General features: G+C 41.0%; 1 protein-coding gene across 1 annotated transcript in view; it reads right to left on the minus strand.

Annotated features, from left to right (window-relative positions):
• LOC117500998 (cytokine receptor-like factor 1) overlaps positions 1-22,523 on the minus strand; it is a 42,950-nt gene that overhangs the window by 15,962 nt on the left and 4,465 nt on the right. Inside the window, 2 exon segments of the mRNA XM_034159797.1 lie at positions 3,716-3,845; positions 15,904-16,182. Coding sequence (XP_034015688.1) covers positions 3,716-3,845; positions 15,904-16,182 — 409 coding nt within the window.

Below are 22,523 nucleotides of genomic sequence, written 5' to 3' on the forward strand. Positions count from 1 at the left end.
AAAATATCAACGTAAACTTGTGCATTTATTGATGATGTAATGACAGCCATCTCCCCAGTGCCTTTACCTGACATGCAGCCCCATATCATCAATGACTGTGGAAATTTACAAGTTCTCTTCAGGCAGTCATCTTTATAAATCTCATTGGAACGGCACCAAACAAAAGTTCCAGCATCATCACCTTGCCCAATGCAGATTCAAGATTCATCACTGAATATGACTTTCATCCAGTCATCCACAGTCCACGATTGCATTTCCTTAGCCCATTGTAACCTTGTTTTTTTCTGTTTAGGTGTTAATGATGGCTTTTGTTTAGCTTTTCTGTATGTAAATCCCATTTCCTTTAGGCGGTTTCTTACAGTTCGGTCACAGACGTTGACTCCAGTTTCCTCCCATTCATTCCTCATTTGTTTTGTTGTGCATTTTCGATTTTTGAGACATATTGTTTTAAGTTTTCCTTCTTGACGCTTTGATGTCTTCCTTGGTCTACCAGTATGTTTGCCTTTAACAACCTTCCCATGTTGTTTGTATTTGGTCCAGAGTTTAGACACAGCTGACTGTGAACAACCAACATCTTTTGCAACATTGCGTGATGATTTACCCTCTTTTAACAGTTTGATAATCCTCTCCTTTGTTTCAGTTGACATCTCTCATGTCTGAGCCATGATTCATGTCAGTCCACTTGGTGCAACAGCTCTCCAAGGTGTGTTCACTCCTTTTTAGATGCAGACTAACGAGCAGATCTGATATGATGCAGGTGTTAGTTTTGGGGATGAAAATTTACAGGGTGATTCCATAATTTTTTCCTCAGAATTGAGTGATTCCATATTTTTTTCCTCTGCTTGGTCTAAAAAAGTAACCATTACTGACTGCCACAATCATGTCTGTGATCTGCTTTTTTTCTACAAAATTAAACAACTGAATGAACATCCTCCGAGGCCGGTGATTCCATAATTTTTGCCAGGGGTTGTATATGCATGGTGATTAAATACTGGCATCTAGTGGTGAGCCTGTGGTACTAATCGCAGGGTCCTGATGGCCACGGGAGGCCACTGTTTCTTGTTAGCTAGCTGGAAAAGTAAATTGACACCTTTAAAAGTTTGTAGCCAAAAACACTGCATAGACACTCGAGTGATGCATTCAAAAAATGTATCCAAGTCTCTTAAAGAAAAACACTTTCTGCGGCTTTTACTTTAAATAGAAGGGAAGTGCCATTTGCCACACCCACTTTCCCTTCAGAGACGGGGCATTACTCCACCTCTCTCCCACCTTGGGGGGGGTGTCACCCAGAGAACAGAGCAAACAGAATTCCAAATATGGGCTTCCGTTACATATGTCACAGAAATTTAAAATGAACTGTTGGATTATAACAACATAATTTCTACATTTACACACTCAGAGATTCTGGGACTGTTTAACATGAAACTCCAAACAGGTTTAACTGTAAACAGTAGATTAAAAAAAATTTTTACATTATAGAATATGACCCCTTTAAGCATCACCTGCCAAAGATAGCTAAGAACCTTGGACAGAAACAGTTAAAAAAAAAGGAAAAAGCACCTTGTTCATCAATTGCTATATATTTTAAAGCTACAGTGTGTAGGATTTACTGCCATCTAGTGGTGAGGTGGCAAACTGCATTATGCTGTTTCCCTTCATGGTTTCTCTTGTTTGGTGATGAGGATTCATGCTCACTTGCCTTCTCTTGTGATAAGCAACGTGTGTGAGCCCCAGTTTCACAAAAATTAGGGTTCTTGTTAGCAGCAAGTAAACTGTGTAGGGGAGCAACCACTGATTCCTCTTCTTGAAAGACAGAGTATGAATGTCCTTTTCGGGTGACTGCATCAACATAGTAACCTCCATGAGGGGGCCCACCCCCATATGAAAGGCTCAATCTAAGTTAATGAAAGCACACATATTCATTCTTGCCGAATCTTCTATATTTGAAGAGATAACTGTAACCATTACACACATATACTTTGATATGCAGGGAGTGACATAATTAAGCACTTCAGCAGTAGTAGTAGTAGTAGTAGTTAAGGGGAGAGACACGTTTGTGCTACAGAATTGAACCAAACTTGGCACACATGTACTTTAACATACAGGGAGTGACATAGGTTATTGAATACTTAAGTAGTAGTTAAGGGGAGAGACACATTTGCGCTACAGAAGTGAACCAAACCTGGCACACATATACTTTAACAAACAGGGAGTGACATAGGTTATTGAATACTTCAGTAGTAGTTAAGGGGAGAGACACATTTGCGCTACAGAAGTGAACCAAACTTGGCACACATATACTTTAACATACAGGGAGTGACATAGGTTATTGAGCGCTTCACTAGTAGTTAAGGGGACAGACACGTTTGCGCTACAGAACTGAACCAAACTTGGCACACATATACTTTAACATACAGAGACTGACATAGGTTATTGAGCACTTCAGTAGTAGTTAAGGGGACAGACACGTTTGCGCTACAGAATTGAACCAAACTTGGCACACATATACTTTAAAATACAGGGAGTGACATAGGTTATTGAATACTTAAGTAGTAGTTAAGGGGACAGACACATTTGCGCTACAGAACTGAACCAAACCTGGCACACATATACTTTAACATACAGGGAGTGACATAGGTTATTGAGCACTTAAGTAGTAGTTAAGGGGACAGACACATTTGCGCTACAGAAGTGAACCAAACCTGGCACACATATACTTTAACATACAGGGAGTGACATAGGTTATTGAATACTTCAGTAGTAGTTAAGGGGACAGACACGTTTGCACTACAGAATTGAACCAAACTTGGCACACATATACTTTAACATACAGGGAGTGACATAGGTTATTGAATACTTCAGTAGTAGTTAAGGGGACAGACACGTTTGCACTACAGAATTGAACCAAACCTGGCACACATATACTTTAACATACAGGGAGTGACATAGGTTATTGAATACTTCAGTAGTAGTTAAGGGGACAGACACGTTTGCACTACAGAACTGAACCAAACCTGGCACACATATACTTTAACATACAGGGAGTGACATAGGTTATTGAATACTTCAGTAGTAGTTAAGGGGAGAGACACGTTTGCACTACAGAATTGAACCAAACCTGGCACACATATACTTTAACATACAGGGAGTGACATAGGTTATTGAATACTTCAGTAGTAGTTAAGGGGAGAGACACGTTTGCACTACAGAATTGAACCAAACCTGGCACACATATACTTTAACATACAGGGAGTGACATAGGTTATTGAATACTTCAGTAGTAGTTAAGGGGAGAGATAGGTTTGTGGTGCCTCATCATTAGCAAGTTTGCTAAAAGGTTGATGTCATACTTTTCTATTCCCTTCTTTCTCCTTTAAACGTTTTACCTCTGGTAGAAGTAGTAGTCGTAGTAGTAGTAGTAGTAATAGCAGCTGCCTCTTCTTGAGGCAGCTTTCGTTGCGCCCTAACAGTTCTCTGACATCCGGGATAAGTGAGAGGTGATAGTTTTGTTGAAGATGTTTTTATTTCAGTTTCTGAATCCAGCCCACCCTGGGGTGTGTAATCAGCTAGTTATACATTAAGGAACAGATGGCTTTGAATGCTATATCCCATTTCTGCTGCTAAACACCTTTCTGTCCTGCACACTGTAGCTTTAATTTTCGGTGTGTAACAGTGAATTCAGGCCCACTGTGTGTGGTGTTTCTGTGTTGTATACCTGAGCTTGTACTTGAGTATGTACTTGGTCCTTATGAAGGTCTCTCCCTGTCCTCCTGGAGCCCAGTGGCAAGTCAGGTCTTTGGTGTTCCTGGACCAGCAGGTCAGATTGACCGGCTTCTCCGGAGGCACTGAGCCACAGAGATGGACGGTGAGGCAGGGCAGGATGGAGAGAATGAGAGCACAATGTAAAAAAGAGAGAACAAACAGGAAGTATGAGAAAATGGGTGAAAGGGAGGAGGTGAGGACATAGAAAGAAGGTAGAGTATGAAAAAGGAAACAGGGGGCAAAAGAAGGGCAGCAAAGGTCAGCCAACTTGTTCTCTAACTTACTTTCACACTTTTAAGTGATGGTACAAAGTTTCCTCCTGTTATTTCTTCAGCAGCTGTTCTGCAATTTACCCACTAGTGATGTTCCTCAAAAAATGGCGTGTTCTTTTCTTAATTTGTGCCTGCTCTGATTTGGTCGTACTCAGGAACCCTGCCAAGATTTCTCGTCTCTCAGAACACAAGGTGCTTAGTGACAGTGTTGCACAGTGATAATCATCCTGAATGTGTCCCGTGTGTGTGTGTGTCTGCCTGTTGGGAAACACACACACGTGTTTCTTTGTGGGTACGTTTTACGACCGCTCAGATGTCATTACTCATCTCATCACTCCTCGCAATCCTAGAAACAGCCATGCCTCTTTTTTTCTCTCTCGTCTCTAAACCTATTGTACTGTGAACACCAGCGACAGCTAAAAGAACAACAAAGACGGAAAAAAGTGCATGTTTGCACAGAACGTTTTTTTCCACTTTAGCAATTTCAGTGAGGATCAATTACAATTTTTGGATAATGAGACAGGGAACATTTAACCTGGTATGTGTGTGTTTTTTTAAAGGGGTTGCATCATGGTTTTGTAAAAAAAAAAGGAAAAGGGGGAGGGGTTGGGGGTGCAAGCTCCCGTGCTGAAAAATGAAGCCCATACGGAAGTGCCAAAACCTCCAGTTCCTTGAAAGCGAGTCAATTCCCATAGAAGCCCATGTTAAAACGTTACAGCAGAAATAAAAATGGTTTTAGCCTCTCTAGCTACATTCCGTTCATCATATCTGTACAGTAACTGATTTTTTTTATGTCTATCACTTTAAGTTATTTTAAGCCATAAGGTTATGACTAAGTAGAGGTTAAGTCACTTCGAGTGTGTGAGGTTGTCTGGTGGCTCCAGGGGGTCACACACTAGTCAAAGCCGCTAGCCGGTGTGGATTCAACTGTGTTTATCCTTTCTGAGCATTTTATTACAAATATCTAAGATAATATGGTTTACTGTACAGTACTAATGGACCATCTTAGAAGTCTGTTCAACAGGATTTCCACTGAGTGGAATTTTTTATTATTTAATTTGTATGGTAGCACTATTAACAGTAAATAGTAGGTATCTATAGCTTGGTGACTGAGGTGTCACAGTTATTAAGATAATATGTCGGCTGTGCCAGTCCGTGTGGGCATTTACTGCTGTCCACTGCCAGAAAAGCAGTGCACCAGACCCTCTACAGGAGGGCTCTTCAACTCATTCCAGAAAGGGCCGAGATGGTGCGGGTTTCTGTGCAACCACCCACTCCACCAGGTGATTTGACTGATTAACTGATTCCATCTGCTCAAAGTGAGGTTAATCAGTGAAATCACCTGCTAGAGTGGGTGGTTTTGAGTGGTTGCACAGCAGCAGGGAGACATGGGGTACCAGGTTCACATGCAACATGCGATCCACTCTCTATATGACCAAAGTAGGAGCTGTATCTGCATTCTCAGCATTACATCCATGTTCTCCATGTTCTTCCCATGTATGCGTGGGTTCTCTCCTGGTGTTCCGAACTCCTCCCTCATCCAAAGACATGCAGGTTAGGGCCCTGTCCCACTGGGGAGAGGATTAATTGCGCATGAATTGAGTATACAAATTGCGGGTGTTCGTTGTCGTCCGCAACAAAAATGGCCAAAAATGACAAATGTCCCAGTATGAATTACGGATATATTAATAATATATAGCGAATATATGATGAAGCATATCATCATGGAGCATTTGCTGGACTTGGACAAGTTTATCACAGAGTTTGTTCATGTTGTCATGCGAGGGTTAACTGTTCACGAGTTTGGGGAGCGGGAGGGGGGAAGCCACTCAGGGTGTGAGACAGTAGAAAACAGACTTCAGCGTGAGTTGTGGCTAAACAGCAACTCTTCCTTTTGTTGGTGTTAAATAAAAGTCCTGGATTGCAGCAGCTACGTCTTTGTGGATTTACACAGCCGGATCGGAACTGACTGGCAGGTATGTCGCTTTCTGCCACATAGTACTTTGAGTTTACGTGACGTGTTTGTTATGCATTCACAGATTGTCCGCAAATCAGCTGCAAAGCAGATGTAATAAAAAAAACTTTATTCGTGGCCAATCTGTATGCATTCGCTACAACTTATTTTAGTTTGTAATGTGGACATGATAGGCATGCAATATATCTGTTTTACACACTGTCCCAGTCCGCTGCCAAGCCGCAAATCCCCGTCAGTTGCGGATATCAGCGGTTAACGGCAGATATACAGTGCATAGAGTGAGTATGTATTGTGTATGAATTGAGTATGTATGGACTATGTAAGGAGGATGTTATCCATATCCAGATTTTTGAGCTACTCAAAAATCCTGGCTGCGGACATGCATGCCTCTGCGGATGATCACGGGCGTGTTCGGATGACGACCGACTCATACAGGCATGTTACACGGATATTGTGGATGTTTGGCGAATATGGGCCAATTTTGTGCGCAATCCATACGCAAATCCTTCTAAACGCCAGTGGGACAGGGCCCTTAGGTGAACTGGAAACTTTAAATTGTCTGTAGGTGTGTGTGTGAGTGTGTTTATATGTCTATATGTGGCCTTGTGGCAAACTGGTGTCCTGCCCAGGGTGTACCCCACCTTACACCCTATGACTGCTGGGATAGACTCTTAATTCCACAGCATTCACTGCAGGTCCAGGTTACACATGAAATCTGTTCATATGTATGAAAAAAGACAAGAAAATTGGTAAATGTGGGAACTTTTCTTCACTCAAACAAATCTTTTCGTAACATGAGGCCCGATGTTTGTTTTATTATGACTCCGGTTGTAAAAGAAGTCAACTTGTCCTTTTAGATGTGTTTCTATGCCTCAGATTATTCTTAAACATAAAAATAAAAGGACGGTGTGAGCAGCACCGTGTATCATCGAGGGTCCTCACAAGTATAACTGTGCAATAGTGTTTGCATCTGTGTGAAATGTCAGAATCAACTCCCGTGAGTGATAGTGCGAGTAACGGACCACACAGACGCTTACAGCATCACACAGCGACTCTGGTAGAGGCCTTTAGAAGGATTACAACACATTAAATACAACCGCAAGTGTGTAGGAACGTTTAAAATCTGCCCACAACATCCGCGCTGTCTCCCTTTTATTTCCCCTGAGAATTAGGCCTGTTTTAAGGTCACTATGAGATCGCACAGTTCAGACAGACAACTTGTGGAGTATATTTATTTATGTAGGTGCAGAAGATGAGGTCTAGTGTCAAGGCTGTGACCTCGTCACTCACCGCTGCACACATTTAGAAACCTGCACACAGGGGGGGTTTGGGGAGTGACTTCTCCTTAAGAACACAGCCTACTGGATGTCAAGGTGTGGGACGGGCACATTAAAATGGATATGACACCTAAAAAATTAGGTAAAACTTATATAAATACCACAAATATACATACAGTATAGTAAGTTGAAAGTGGTTTTAATCATTATCACTGAGAAATAAAGTTTGTACAGCTTCTCAAAAGTGTGTTTCTTGGAAAGCGCGCTGGCAGCGTTCCATCAGCGGTCACGTGATGTTGTGAGTCCCGTCTTTGTCTGTTCGATCGACAACAGGAACAGATGGACCTCAGCATGAACAGTGACGAGATCGAGAACTTTTCTGACTCCTCTTCAAGTGTGGATTGTTTCTGTGAGGAAATCGAGACTGACTCGGATCCTGAGGATGTCGCAGCAGTGATTAGACCGTACAGATTTGAGCCGTATCTTTTGGATGAACATTCAAACCAGGAGCATTCTGACAGCGAAAATAATGCCGACGGTGTTTATGGCGTAGCCGAAGCAAAGGCAAGAGATGTGCAAATTCCGATGGATTTTGAAAGGCTGCAGAATATGGAATGGTAAGGGGGGCTTTGATGTTTGTTGCTGCTGTTTATAACACTCTATTTATAGCATTTTTGATTCTAGCGTCTGTTTACTGCCTTTGTTACTGTTCAGGAGCAGCGATAGTGTAGCTACTACTTGTGGACCACCATCATTACCTTCGGGTTTTTGCCGTTTTCGAGTGCCTGGCATTGCATTCATCCATGTTTAGTTACGTTATTTTCATGAAAGAATAGGAAATAAACGGCGAAAGTTTCAAAAAAGATCGCTGAAAACAACAGTGAACATGGCACCGCTGTGTTTACTACGTATTGCAGTGATATTTTTACAAGTTCCTTGACCATTTCAAGATTACTGTGAACATATTATTTGGGGTTGACATTTTATGTGTTCCTGTGAGCGGTGAGAACATGGAGACGGTAGAGGAAAGTGTCTGCTGTCGGGAGCAAATGCGGGTGTGTGAGCGGCACCCTGACATTTTGTGCATCGCACAACACAGCGGCTTTTGATCAATCTGCCTGGACTTAAAAAGGTTAAAACCTTTTGCCCTTGTGTTTGTGCAATATGCTGCGACACACTGGTCAGGCATATCGACAAACAAGTCCCTGAGAGCTGTGTTTAATCAAAGTTTCTGCCGCAAAAAAAGTGTAAACAACGGCCGCCAGGCGCGCAAGCCGATACGGTCTACATGCAATGACGTATTTCAGGCTTGGTGCTCAGGGGGAAGCTGGTCACGGGGCATGCAGATTTTTCAGTGGCGGGACGTTCAAATGTTATATATAACGGGAGAACCGCGTCCATCTTGACCAAAATGCTTAGGTTGACCAAAGTATATAACCTTTGTTACATGTAATAAGACTATGTTGTCTTTAAGTTCTACAGCTAGCCAGGCCCCTGTAGTCGGTGCAGACCAAGGTAGCCTAGCCGCCATTAGTTCCCTTCCAGCAGATCTCGAGCAGCCGGGAAAGCAGGCCGACTGGGTGACTGTGAGGAGGAAGCGTAGTCCTAAACAGAAGCCTCGTGTACACCGCCAACCCGTTCACATTTCTAACCATTTTTCCCCACTCGGTGACACACCCGCTGAGGATCAAACTCTGGTTATTGGCAACTCTGTTTTGAGAAATGTGAAGTTAGCGACACCAGCAACCATAGTCAATTGTCTTCCGGGGGCCAGAGCAGGCGACATTGAAGGAAATTTGAAACTGCTGGCTAAGGCTAAGTGTAAATTTGGTAAGGTTGTAATTCACGTCGGCAGTAATGACACCCGGTTACGCCAATCGGAGGTCACTAAAATTAACATTGAATCGGTGTGTAACTTTGCAAAAACAATGTCGGACTCTGTAGTTTTCTCTGGGCCTCTCCCCAATCGGACCGGGAGTGACATGTTTAGCCGCATGTTCTCCTTGAATTGCTGGCTGTCTGTGTGTTGTCCAAAAAATGAGGTGGGCTTCATAGATAATTGGCAAAGCTTCTGGGGAAAACCTGGTCTTGTTAGGAGAGACGACATCCATCCCACTTTGGATGGAGCAGTTCTCATTTCTAGAAATCTGGCCAATTTTCTTAAATCCTCCAAACCGTGACTATCCAGGGTTGGGACCAGGAAGCAGAGTTGTAGTCTTACACACCTCTCTGCAGCTTCTCTCCCCCTGCCATCCCCTCATTACCCCATCCCCGTAGAGACAGTGCCTGCTCCCAGACCACCAATAACCAGCAAAAATCTATTTAAGCATAAAAATTCAAAAAGAAAAAATAATATAGCACCTTCAACTGCACCACAGACTAAAACAGTTAAATGTGGTCTATTAAACATTAGGTCTCTGTCTTCTAAGTCCCTGTTAGTAAATGATATAATAATTGATCAACATATTGATTTATTCTGCCTTACAGAAACCTGGTTACAGTAGGATGAATATGTTAGTTTAAATGAGTCAACACCCCCGAGTCACACTAACTGTCAGAATGCTCGTAGCACGGGCCGAGGCCCAGACAGAGCTTTAATTCATTTGAAAGCTTGACTCCAAATTGGAAGTCCCAAAAACCAGTTTTATTTGTTATTATCTATTGTCCACCTGGTCGTTACTGTGAGTTTCTCTGTGAATTTTCGGACCTTTTGTCTGACTTAGTACTTAGCTCAGATAAGATAATTATAGTGGGCGATTTTAACATCCACACAGATGCTGAGAATGACAGCCTCAACACTGCATTTAATCTATTATTAGACTCAATTGGCTTTGCTCAAAATGTAAATGAGTCCACCCACCACTTTAATCATATCTTAGATCTTGTTCTGACTTATGGTATGGAAATTGAAGACTTAACAGTATTCCCTGAAAACTCCCTTCTGTCTGATCATTTCTTAATAACATTTACATTTACTCCGATGGACTACCCAGCAGTGGGGAATAAGTTTCATTACACTAGAAGTCTTTCAGAAAGCGCTGTAACTAGGTTTAAGGATATGATTCCTTCTTTATGTTCTCTAATGCCATATAACAACACAGTGCAGAGTAGCTACCTAAACTCTGTGAGTGAGATAGAGTATCTCGTCAATAGTTTTACATCCTCATTGAAGACAACTTTGGATGCTGTAGCTCCTCTGAAAAAGAGAGCCTTAAATCAGAATTGCCTGACTCCGTGGTATAACTCACAAACTCGCAGGTTAAAGCAGATAACCCGTAAGTTGGAGAGGAAATGGCGTCTCACTAATTTAGAAGATCTTCACTTAGCCTGGAAAAAGAGTCTGTTGCTCTATAAAAAAAAAGCCCTCCGTAAAGCTAGGACATCTTACTACTCATCACTAATTGAAGAAAATAAGAACAACCCCAGGTTTCTTTTCAGCACTGTAGCCAGGCTGACAAAGAGTCAGAGCTCTATTGAGCTGAGTATTCCTTTAACTTTAACTAGTAATGACTTCATGATTTTCTTTGCTAATAAAATTCTAACTATTAGAGAAAAAATTACTCATAACCATCCCAAAGACATATCATTATCTTTGGCTGCTTTCAGTGATGCCGGTATTTGGTTAGACTCTTTCTCTCCGATTGTTCTGTCTGAGTTATTTTCATTAGTTACTTCCTCCAAACCATCAACATGTCTATTAGACCCCATTCCTATCAGGCTGCTCAAGGAAGCCCTACCATTAATTAATGCTTCGATCTTAAATATGATCAATCTATCTTTATTAGTTGGCTATGTACCACAGGCTTTTAAGGTGGCAGTAATTAAACCATTACTTAAAAAGCCATCACTTGACCCAGCTATCTTAGCTAATTATAGGCCAATCTCCAACCTTCCTTTTCTCTCAAAAATTCTTGAAAGGGTAGTTGTAAAACAGCTAACTGATCATCTGCAGAGGAATGGTCTATTTGAAGAATTTCAGTCAGGTTTTAGAATCCATCATAGTACAGAAACAGCATTAGTGAAGGTTACAAATGATCTTCTTATGGCCTCAGACAATGGACTCATTTCTGTGCTTGTTCTGTTAGACCTCAGTGCTGCTTTTGATACTGTTGACTATAAAATTTTATTACAGAGATTACAGCATGCCATAGGTATTAAAGGCACTGCGCTGTGGTGGTTTGAATCATATTTATCTAATAGATTACACTTTGTTCATGTAAATGGGGAATCTTCTTCACAGACTAAGGTTAATTATGGAGTTCCACAAGGTTCTGTGCTAGGACCAATTTTATTCACTTTATACATGTTTCCCTTAGGCAGTATTATTAGACAGCATTGCTTAAATTTTCATTGTTACACAGATGATACCCAGCTTTATCTATCCATGAAGCCAGAGGACACACACCAATTAGCTAAACTGCAGGATTGTCTTACAGACATAAAGACATGGATGACCTCTAATTTCCTGCTTTTAAACTCAGATAAAACTGAAGTTATTGTACTTGGCCCCACAAATCTTAGAAACATGGTGTCTAACCAGATCCTTACTCTGGATGGCATTACCCTGACCTCTAGAAATACTGTGAGAAAACTTGGAGTCATTTTTGATCAGGATATGTCATTCAATGCGCATATTAAACAAATATGTAGGACTGCTTTTTTGCATTTGCGCAATATCTCTAAAATTAGAAAGGTCTTGTCTCAGAGTGATGCTGAAAAACTAATTCATGCATTTATTTCCTCTAGGCTGGACTATTGTAATTCATTATTATCAGGTTGTCCTAAAAGTTCCCTGAAAAGCCTTCAGTTAATTCAAAATGCTGCAGCTAGAGTACTGACAGGGACTAGCAGGAGAGAGCATATCTCACCCATATTGGCCTCTCTTCATTGGCTTCCTGTTAATTCTAGAATAGAATTTAAAATTCTTCTTCTTACTTATAAGGTTTTGAATAATCAGGTCCCATCTTATCTTAGGGACTTCATAGTACCATATCACCCCAATAGAGCGCTTCGCTCTCAGACCGCAGGCTTACTTGTAGTTCCTAGGGTTTGTAAGAGTAGAATGGGAGTCAGAGCCTTCAGCTTTCAGGCTCCTCTCCTCTGGAACCAGCTCCCAATTCAGATCAGGGAGACAGACACCCTCTCTACTTTTAAGTTTAGGCTTAAAACTTTCCTTTTTGCTAAAGCTTATAGTTAGGGCTGGATCAGGTGACCCTGAACCATCCCTTAGTTATGCTGCTATAGACTTAGACTGCTGGGGGGTTCCCATGATGTTTCCTTCTCTTTTTGCTCTGTATGCACCACTCTGCATTTAATCATTAGTGATTGATCTCTGCTCTCTTCCACAGCATGTCTTTTTCCTGGTTCTCTCCCTCAGCCCCAACCAGTCCCAGCAGAAGACTGCCCCTCCCTGAGCCTGGTTCTGCTGGAGGTTTCTTCCTGTTAAAAGGAAGTTTTTCCTTCCCACTGTCGCCAAGTGCTTGCTCACAGGGGGTCGTTTTGACTGTTGGGGTTTTTCCATAATTATTGTATGGCCTTGCCTTACAATATAAAGCGCCTTGGGGCAGTTGTTTGTTGTGATTTGGCGCTATATAAATAAAATTGATTTGATTTGATTTTGAAGTGTCATATCCACTTTAAATGCACACATGCAGCAGTGTGAGCGCAGAGTTGCAGCAGGCAGTGGATTAGCAGTTTTAGGCTCCGTGCATTAATGTTTTGTTGCACACGCAGCTGTTTATGCAGACGGGCTGTATAGGAGGACTGAAACTAATGATTATTTTTTAGTAATTGATTAATCCAGTGGTTCCCAAGGTGGTGGCCACACCCCCTATAAATAGCAGGGTAAGTAGAGAGCATTGCCTCCTTTAATGTATTAGTCAGCTGCATTACTTTTTATGTTACACTAAGCACAAAGGGCAATTCAAATATTTATTTTTAATATATTAGTCAGATGCATTAATTTTTATGTTACACTAAGCACAAAGGGCAATTCAAATATTTATTTTTAATGTATTAGTCAGCTGCATTAATTTTTATGCTACACTAAGCACAAAGGGCAATTAAAATATTTATTTATATTTCATTAAAATATTAAACAAACAGACTAAAAACATGGACAAGTTCATGAGAAATATATACGTATAACCTGAAGATTCATGATGCATGTCACTTCTAATAATTCCACTGTAAAGATGATTTGTCACATTACTTATTTTGCTTGGTTCAATAAGAAGTTGTAGCTTTGTATAAATTACAATGAATAAAATAAATTCAAGGGGAGTGTGTGTGTGGGGGGGGGGGTCCCTGCAGAAATGTTTGGGAACCATTGGATTAATCTATCAATTATCAATTAATTAATTTATTATTTATTTTTGATGAATCAATTAAGGTTACAATGTTGTTGTTTTTAAACAAGTCTATTAAATGTTTTTGGATAAGTTGCTATCCTTTGGTTAATTTACTGGTAAATCATGCCCATAAATTAGAACAATAACTTTCAAACTTGCGTTCACATATTTTGTCATAAAAAGTACTTACTTTTCAAATTTTTAAGAAATCGTAACAATAAAGTGACAAAAATTACAAAGGGAAAAAATATGGAAGAAAATCTTGGTCACAGCTTTGCCTCTCCCCCTCTCTCTCTCTCTCTCTCTCTCTCTCTCTCTCTCTCTCTCTCACACACACACACACACACACACACACACACACACACACACACACACACACACACACACACACCACCACCACCAAGAGGCACTGAAAATAAAATCCAAACATATTTCATAGGGATGAAACTAACCAATATTTACACAAGAATTTAATCTGTTGATTAGTTTCTGGATTAGTTGTTTGGTTCATAAAATGTCACAAAATTGTAAAACATGTCAAACAGTGTTTCTCAAAACCCGAAATAATGTCCTAAAATGCCACGTTTTCAGTTTACTGTCAGAGAAGAGAAAAGAATCCAGAAAACATTCACATTTCAGATGCTACAACCAGAGAATTTGGGCTGTTTTTTAAATTGTCCAGACTCTCTGATTTTCAGATTTTTAAAACCGATTACCAAAATAGCTGTCAATTATTTTAATAATTGATTAATAATGGATTAATTGTTGCAGTGCTGGTGTGTAGATAATTTTTGCATGCTACCAAGATGTTTCAAAGAAAACATCCTTGATTTCCACAGAAGTGTCGCTGTACTGCCGCCTGCTCCACCAGCAAAGAGATAGGTTCAACATTTTACAACCATGATGGTAAGTAACCACTATTATTAACTATAACCTAACATTATTTTAGCTTGTACCCAATATATTTACCTGCAACATGACAAGGACCATTTTTTTGTCATCAGCCAGTATCAAACAAAATAACACAGTCAGCTCTGCCAGTATGCCGGAGCCAGATCACCTCTAAAATTCAGTGGAGTCTTCCATGCCCTAATATCTATCTGTAGTGCACATTTCATGAGAATCTATGAAGTGGTTTTGACGTAACCCTTCAAAGCCTATATAAAGTGAAATCATGATCCAGAATCCAGATCACCTCCAAACTTTAATGGAGTCTTCCATGGCCTAATATCTATCTGTGGTGAAAATTTTGTCAAAATTTGTGCAGTAGTTTTGACATAATCTCGCTAAAGGACAGACAAATAAATAAACACAGATGATTTTAGAGATAGGGTGAGAAGCTCGGTTATCTGTGGGAAGCTCGGAGTAGAGCCGAGGTGGTTCGGGCATCTGGTAAGGATGCCTCCTGGGCGCCTCCCGAGGGAGGTGTTCCAGGCACGTCCATCTGGGAGAAGACCCCGGTGAAGACCCTGAAATAGATTATGTCTCCAAACTGGCCCGGGAATGCCTCGGGATCCCCCAGTCAGCGGTGGTCAATGTGGCACAGGAAAGGGAAGTCTGGGGTCCCCTGCTAGAGCTGTTACCTCCCGCGACCCGATCCCGGATAAGCAGTTGAAGATGCGTGATGAGTGAGTGAGATGATTTTATTAGGTCCTTGGTGGACGTAATAACCATCTATCTGTCACAGCCAGGTGAAACGTGGCTGACCCATTGGCCTTCTCCCATTGCTGGGGTCCTCAACACTGAGGCACCTGCACACTGGTTCGTGCAAAAGAAAAGTGCCGTATGACCAAAATGTTGTGATCGCTCATGGCTACAGATTGTCTGTTGTGCTTGTGTTGAATCCAGGGATAAACAATCATACCAGAGGTCATCAGTGCCAACATGTTCTTAGCAAGTATTAATGAGCGGAGGTTTTGGAAAGCAATGGACGCTCATTTCAGGGAGGCTGAATTTAGAATGAAGTGGTGTAAAATTATGGTCACAGGCTACTTTTGTAAATTCAGCGTAGTGCTGTTCCTGTGGATGCCTTTGCAACCCAGTGAGCACATTTTTCTTGAGGCAGTGAGAGCGTCAGTAACTGTTATGATGGACAACATAAGTTGTGTAAAATATGTCATGTGTCTAGTCTCAAATTAGCTGGCTGAACTGTCGAACACTCACAATCTCACATATTCGCTCCATTAATGAGACCACCAATAAACGTAACATTTTTAACTGATATATGCGATGATATCATAAAAGCTGACAAAAATGGGTTAACTTACGGCCAACATAGAGGCAGGAACCAGCCAAGACATGTCCCCCAGGGTTATGACACACCAGGTTGTCGCCAGAGCGTTGCCGGGAAGCGGGGAGCCTGGCCAATGTCACACTGAGGGCCGTTGGGCTCAGAACTCTGTACGAGGAGCTGGGCAGTCGGCGACCGTTCAGTGTCCAGAACAGAGAGCTGGCGTGGACACCAAGGTCAGGGTTCACACAACAAGTGGCAGTCAGACTGGACCCAATGGTCAGGGCGGGGTCCTGGGGGTAGATGGTTGCTACCTCTGAGGAGAACAGAAGGGGATGGATCATAGAAGAAGTTGATGACCACGTAATCACTGCGATGTCAACAAGTTTAGATAAACAGACCTGAGAAGGTAACATTAGCTGTCGGCGTCCTCTTCCTTAACATTCAATATTTGACTTCAAAACTAAGGTGTTGCATTCATGAGGTGTGCTATTTAGAACAAAAGTATGTATTTGACTGATAAGAGCTTCTATGTTACAAAGGACATCTCAGTGGTACCTCATTGGTTTTCAGCTAAATCTGCGACTTATTTTTCTGTATCTCTCTACAGTAGTTCGGTCACACAACGCCACGTGTTCTGCTCCAAAACGCAGCCTACAGGCAAATTGCTCTGCAGTTTGTCAGTTCAGAACAAGCAAGGGCAAGGTGAGGACAACTGTCTTCAAGACCTCCAAGAAAATAAACTCAAGAGCATTGGGATCTTTCACTGATCAGTATCTCGTCCAACATGCCTTTGTTTAAATACCCCAACATTACCTACGGGTTGTGTTATACACAGATGCAGCAGCAACCTTTGATATGTGTTGCACCAACATCAAGAAGAGCAGTTGAGCAATACAGCCTACAAATCAAGACTTTGTGTCGTGCAGAAAGGACCAACCACATGCAAGAAATGTCAAGATTATTTACTTTATGCAATCCACTTTGCAATGCAAACCACCGTGATAGTCCAAAGCAATGAAGACTGTAAAACACAATTCTAAAGGTTACACACACATGCAAAAAATGGTGACATCAGGGACAAACTCAGTAAGGAAAACTTAGACACTCAGAAGGAAGAGCCATTAATTGTTTTGGTCATTGAACTAAAGGAAACAAACATAACACGTCAGCTCAAAAATGAAGTCAGGGCAGGTCTGGAAGCACTCGTGCAGTGCATTGCAGCATTCACCACTCCATGGAACCATCCTGGGTCCAGGGTGGCACTGTAGATCCATATCTTCTGAAAGAAAAGATTCTGCAGCAGCCAAGTGATATGTTGGCATCTTCTTGGTCTTCACAAGTTGCTGGTGTCCTCAACAATGAGGCACCTGCATGGTGCCTCATGGCATGGTGGAACATGGAAAGACCACCACGTGGTCATATTGTTGTAACTCATGTTATTCCACAATACAAATACTATGGGTCTCCCGAAATCACTACTCATTTAACAAGAAGCCATTCCAGTGGTACCCAAGGATTAGAGTACTGGTTAACATTCAGGTCTCAAAGCTATATTGCAAAACCAGAAGCACCTGGGACCATATTTACAAAGGAATATTGTGCGATGAAAATGTCCCTACCACATGCGTACTTCAGACCATGTGTACTCATGTTTTTCAGAGGAAGTCATGTCAAGCTTAATATGTGTAGAAACAAAAAAATGAGGCGAGACAGTTTTATCATAAAGACAGCACATTTCTTATTTCTGTTCATGTACTCACCCTGATATTAATATGTACAATTTACCTCCGAAAAGGACGTAAGATTTTCAGTGCTGTTTGCATGTTAACAGGGTAACAAAAAAAAAAAAAAAAAAAAAAATTTTCTTGAAACTTGGTTAATGTGTGGGTATGGACCAGGGAAGAAACATTAACATCTGGAGTGGATCCAACTAAGGAAGCAGATCAAGGACTTTTTTTTTTTCTTTTTTCTTTTTTACACTGCGAGATTTACATGAATTTCTCAACAAAAAAAAAAAAATGCAGCGCAGCGTAAGTTCTACCAGAGGACTCAGATTTTTAAGTAGTCACTCAGAGTTGGTTATATAACATCAGCTTTAATTTCTTAAAAAAAAGCAGGTGTTTCCATAAATCATTAGCTCTCAACAAATAGGAACCACACACATTCTCACCTCTCACTGTTTACAGATCACTGTCAAGACATTCCCTCCTCCACCCCACAGTCAACAGTGAGTCTCTGTCCTCTGTCTGGGGACAGACTCCGTCCCTGCCATTTCGATTTCCAGGATTTGTGAGCATCTCAAGTCTACTCACTGCCATAATGGGGACCAGTGCCAAATCTAAGTCACCATAGACTATAACATTCTGTGCACTACCTGTTGCATTAAAATGATCAAATTTAACTTGCCTTCTGAGTCCTTCTGGTGGAAATAATGGACAGATCTTTATGGAAAAATGAGGCATATGTTGACTGCTAATATCGACATTCTTGCTTGAGAAATTTGTGAAAATTATGAAATATTCCTTATCTGACAATGTTATTGAAAGTGAAAAAACCCATTCCTGGTTCTACCCCCTCAGTTGGATCCCCTCCAAAATTTAATGCCTTTTTTCTTTGGCTTGTACTTCAAGAAAATTCGTTTTGTAGGCTTTGCTTAATCCTGCTAAAATTGATGTTTAATGGTTAAAGAGACATATGCGATGTGTTGGCAGAGGTATGTGCTCTCACAGCAGACTCTACTTTGTTTTTGTTGAATGTGGGTGATGCAATTAGTTGCAGCCACGCATAACGGTGGTGCGTAATGATGAGTGCACTGGCGTTGTTGGAGATCGTTTTTTATTTTCTTCCTTAAATCGAGTTGGCTCATTTGCTGCATTATGCTTCCAAGGTCTCTTTGAAGAAACGGGTCCATCTTTGGAGCTCCAGACCCACAGAGTTTATATATGCAAATGATTATCTGAAGGTGCGCCTACAGCTATTCATGGCTGAAGATGGGAGCAGAAAGCCGGCCCTGCATGTGCACACAATTTTACAATGAGTGAGATTCATAAAATAAGATTGTGCACATGCAAAGATTTATAACTCTGGCACAAAGATTGCACGTACATGGAGGCAGATTGTCTCATGGTTGTTTTGTCTGCCGCCCCCATAATTCATCAAAAAAGAGGGGCAAGGCATCAAATATCAAATACTACAATATTCAGATTTTGTATATTCTTAATTGTATGAGTTAGCTATGACTTATATTGTAGAGAAGGTGGTGGGGGAGGAGGCATGGCTGCATATGCAAATTCTTCCTTTTTTCACAGTCTTAGACGTGATTCATAGAGATTTAAAAGTGAAGCCTTAGATGTCTTAAATCTTAGGTCTTTGTCCTCCTGCAACAGTAGCAAGAAAACACAGAGACACTGACGGATGGAGGGCAGAGAGGTTATTAGCTCAGTGGGGTCAGTTTCTAGGTCAGGTCATATCTGGGAGCGTGCACAGGGGCGGTGCATTGACACTCACATTCCCACCTCAACTATTTTGGTAGAGTCATTTTGAGTCTTTCATTAATGTCCAAATTCTGTGATTTCAGCTTCTTAAATGTGAATATTATCTGGTTTCTTTCCTCTGCTCTGACAGTAAACTGAAAATCTTTGGGTTGTGGACAAAACAAGACATTTAAGGATGTCATCTTGGACTTTGACAAACACTTATTGATATCTTTCACCATTTTCTGACATTTTAATCTATAGTTTTCACTGCTGTATGATATTTTTTGGACAAAATAATGAATGGATTAATCCAGAAAATAATTAACAGATTAACTGAAATATCACTATGAAATAGTTAGAGTTTTATTTTCTGTTTTTTTTCCCCCTTTTCTTACTTTTTTCTCCTTTTTTGTAAAATAAATACTGTCTATGATAAAACATTTGAATGCAAGATTGAAAGTTATTAGTTGAATTTATGGTTATGATTTACTGGTAAATGGATCAAAGAATAATTTACACATCAGAAAATAATTAACAGACTAACAAAAAAGTAAGACGAATTGATTAGAAGAATAATAATCATTAGTTGCAGCCCTACCTTGGAAATTTAATCCCAACCAACGTTGTGTATTTAATTACATCCTTCCTGTTCGAGTTCCTGCAGAAGTTGCCAGATACTGACTGACGTTTGACACCCTGTTATTCTCTGTAATCCAGCGATTAAGTATTAAGAGAATTCTCCAACAAATGCAGAAGAAAGCAACTTTTCCACAGATTCCTCCGGCCTGTAATTATATTCAGAAGAGCACAACTGTCACCCGTTAAATTACTCTCATCAACATTCCTCCTGTTGATCACAATTTTACATTTCAGTTTGTTTATATTTTACACCCCTAAAACCCGCTGTAGAGACAATGTTGAAGATAAATGTTGCTTTTCAGGTCCTGCTTTTCATTATTAGCTCAGATTTTGCAGCTGCGTGCCAAATGACGGTCACGTAGAGGAGGACCGAGAAGTTGAACATGGACAAAAAAGAACACAACAGATGTTTACCCGACGAAGCAGACAGCATGAAAACATTTAAGTAAGATGAATTGTATAAAGTGAGCGAGCGAGCGGGAGCGTCAACACTTTGTTAGACCACTGCAAATCTGCGCCCGGGGCCACATCCGTTCACTATCTGCTGACAGATATTGTACGGTCCTTTTCAGCAAGATCCGCCTTTGAAGAAGTTCATTTTACGCCAACGCCTGCACACAAACACACGCACAGAGGCCGCTTACCTTTGTCACCAGATAGGGCCAACGAAAGACGGCGTAATTAGCCAATAATACGCCGCTCCAGCTGAATAACAATCAGTGTTTACCTATTCCAGGCATGACGACGGGGTATTCACCCCGAACACTTCTGTGCGCGGCTCAAACCCAAGAATGATCAGAGAAAATTACTGCAGTTTATTGTTTCTACTCGTCCCGCTCACAGGACAAAATGGATTATAAAGTGTTATTTATTTGGAGAGGTGAAGGCTGCTTAAGCACGGATCGGTGAGATCAGTTTAATCTGGATGTTAAAGCTCGGAACATCCGCTGTGCAAACTTTGTAAACTAATAAATAAAGTAAGCTCGTGACGAGTGATGAATTTTTGGGTCAGGGAACAAAAGTGCAGAACTCGATCTTCAAAAGTACATGAAATCCCTTTTTGGTATTAAAAAGAAAAGTCCTGTGTTTGTTGTATTAAAGGCACGCATGTGGACGATTTTAATGAGACCGTGTGCACGGTCGAAGAGGAAGGAGTCACGCGACGTTTAGCAACTGTGAGCCGCGCAAAGCATCTGAGAAAAGATTGAGAAGACAACAAGGATTTCATTTTGTCACTGATTTCAGCACAACTGTTGCTCTTATCAACACAGTGCAGATATGTCATGTACAATCAGGTGCATAAGTATTTGGACGGTGGCACTGTTTTTGTCATTTGACCTCTGGACTCCACTACAGTGAAGCTGAACTGAAACAATCAAGAAGTGCTTGTAGTGTAAATGTTCAGCTTTAATTCAAGGGGATTTAACAAAAATATATTAACCATTAAGGAATTACAGCCATTTTTATGCACACTCCTTGTATTTTTTTCAGTACATAATAAATTGAACAAACTGACGTAATTAGTTTTTGGGTTTTTTTTTAGACTAATTAGGGGATGGATACATCAACATTTCCAAGTCAGTGAACATGTCTTGAACTTCATTTATGTCAATTATTAAGACAAACAAACAGTCTGTTACTGTGTGGTTAATCTACCTGAAGTAGGCAAAAAGGAACCGCAGTCTCATTTGAACCCCTGTGTGATATCGCGGGATTTGACCACTTCCAGGGACAGCCTGCACAAACACAGCATCACTTCTAACAGAAAGATGGTGTTCTCTTTTATTTTCGGCTGCAATCACCAAAGCAGCCACGAAAAGTGCGTTTTTTTTTCAGTTCCCAGTGGTAAGTTTTAGCCTACACACTTTGACTCTCACGCCTGCACAACCGCCTGAACATGTCTGAGCTCTGGGTCATAAACAAACCACAACACACATCCCCTTTCCATTGCATCTTCACTTTTTGTTTGCATTTTCACTTTGTTTGCCGTGTAATTTGCCCAAAACCTCAGAGAAAGTGCCATGTTTCTAATGGGAACAGACGAGGGATGTCCCTGGATGTACAATTATGCTCTTTCATTTAACCCCTTTAGCGCCCACCCTCAAACAAGACTACAGTACCCAGTGATTGTGCAAGAAGGAGACCAGTGAGGGAAGCCACCAAGACACCCATTACAACTCTAAAGGCGTTACAGGCTTCTGTGGATGCGATTGGAGAAACTGGGAACAGTGCAATATTTACCTGTTGCATCGTAAATCACAGCTTGATGGTAGAGCGAGAACAAAAGAGGACTTTAAAACAGGAAAACAGATCAAACCTAGGCTCAATTCTCCCACATGACTTCTGGCAAAGTGTAGCTGAAATTTCACATCTTGTTCGTTCTCAGTGAAACAGTCACAGGAGCCTGTAACTCCTTCTGAGGTGTCTTGATGGCTTCCCTCACCAGGTCTTGCGTAATTCTTATATTTAGATTTATGTTAATTTGTCCAGTTACTTTATGTATGTATTGTGTATTATAACCCCACCTCACTTCAAGCTG

Source organism: Thalassophryne amazonica, chromosome 19, assembly GCF_902500255.1.
Source record: "Thalassophryne amazonica chromosome 19, fThaAma1.1, whole genome shotgun sequence".
NCBI lineage: Eukaryota > Metazoa > Chordata > Actinopteri > Batrachoidiformes > Batrachoididae > Thalassophryne > Thalassophryne amazonica.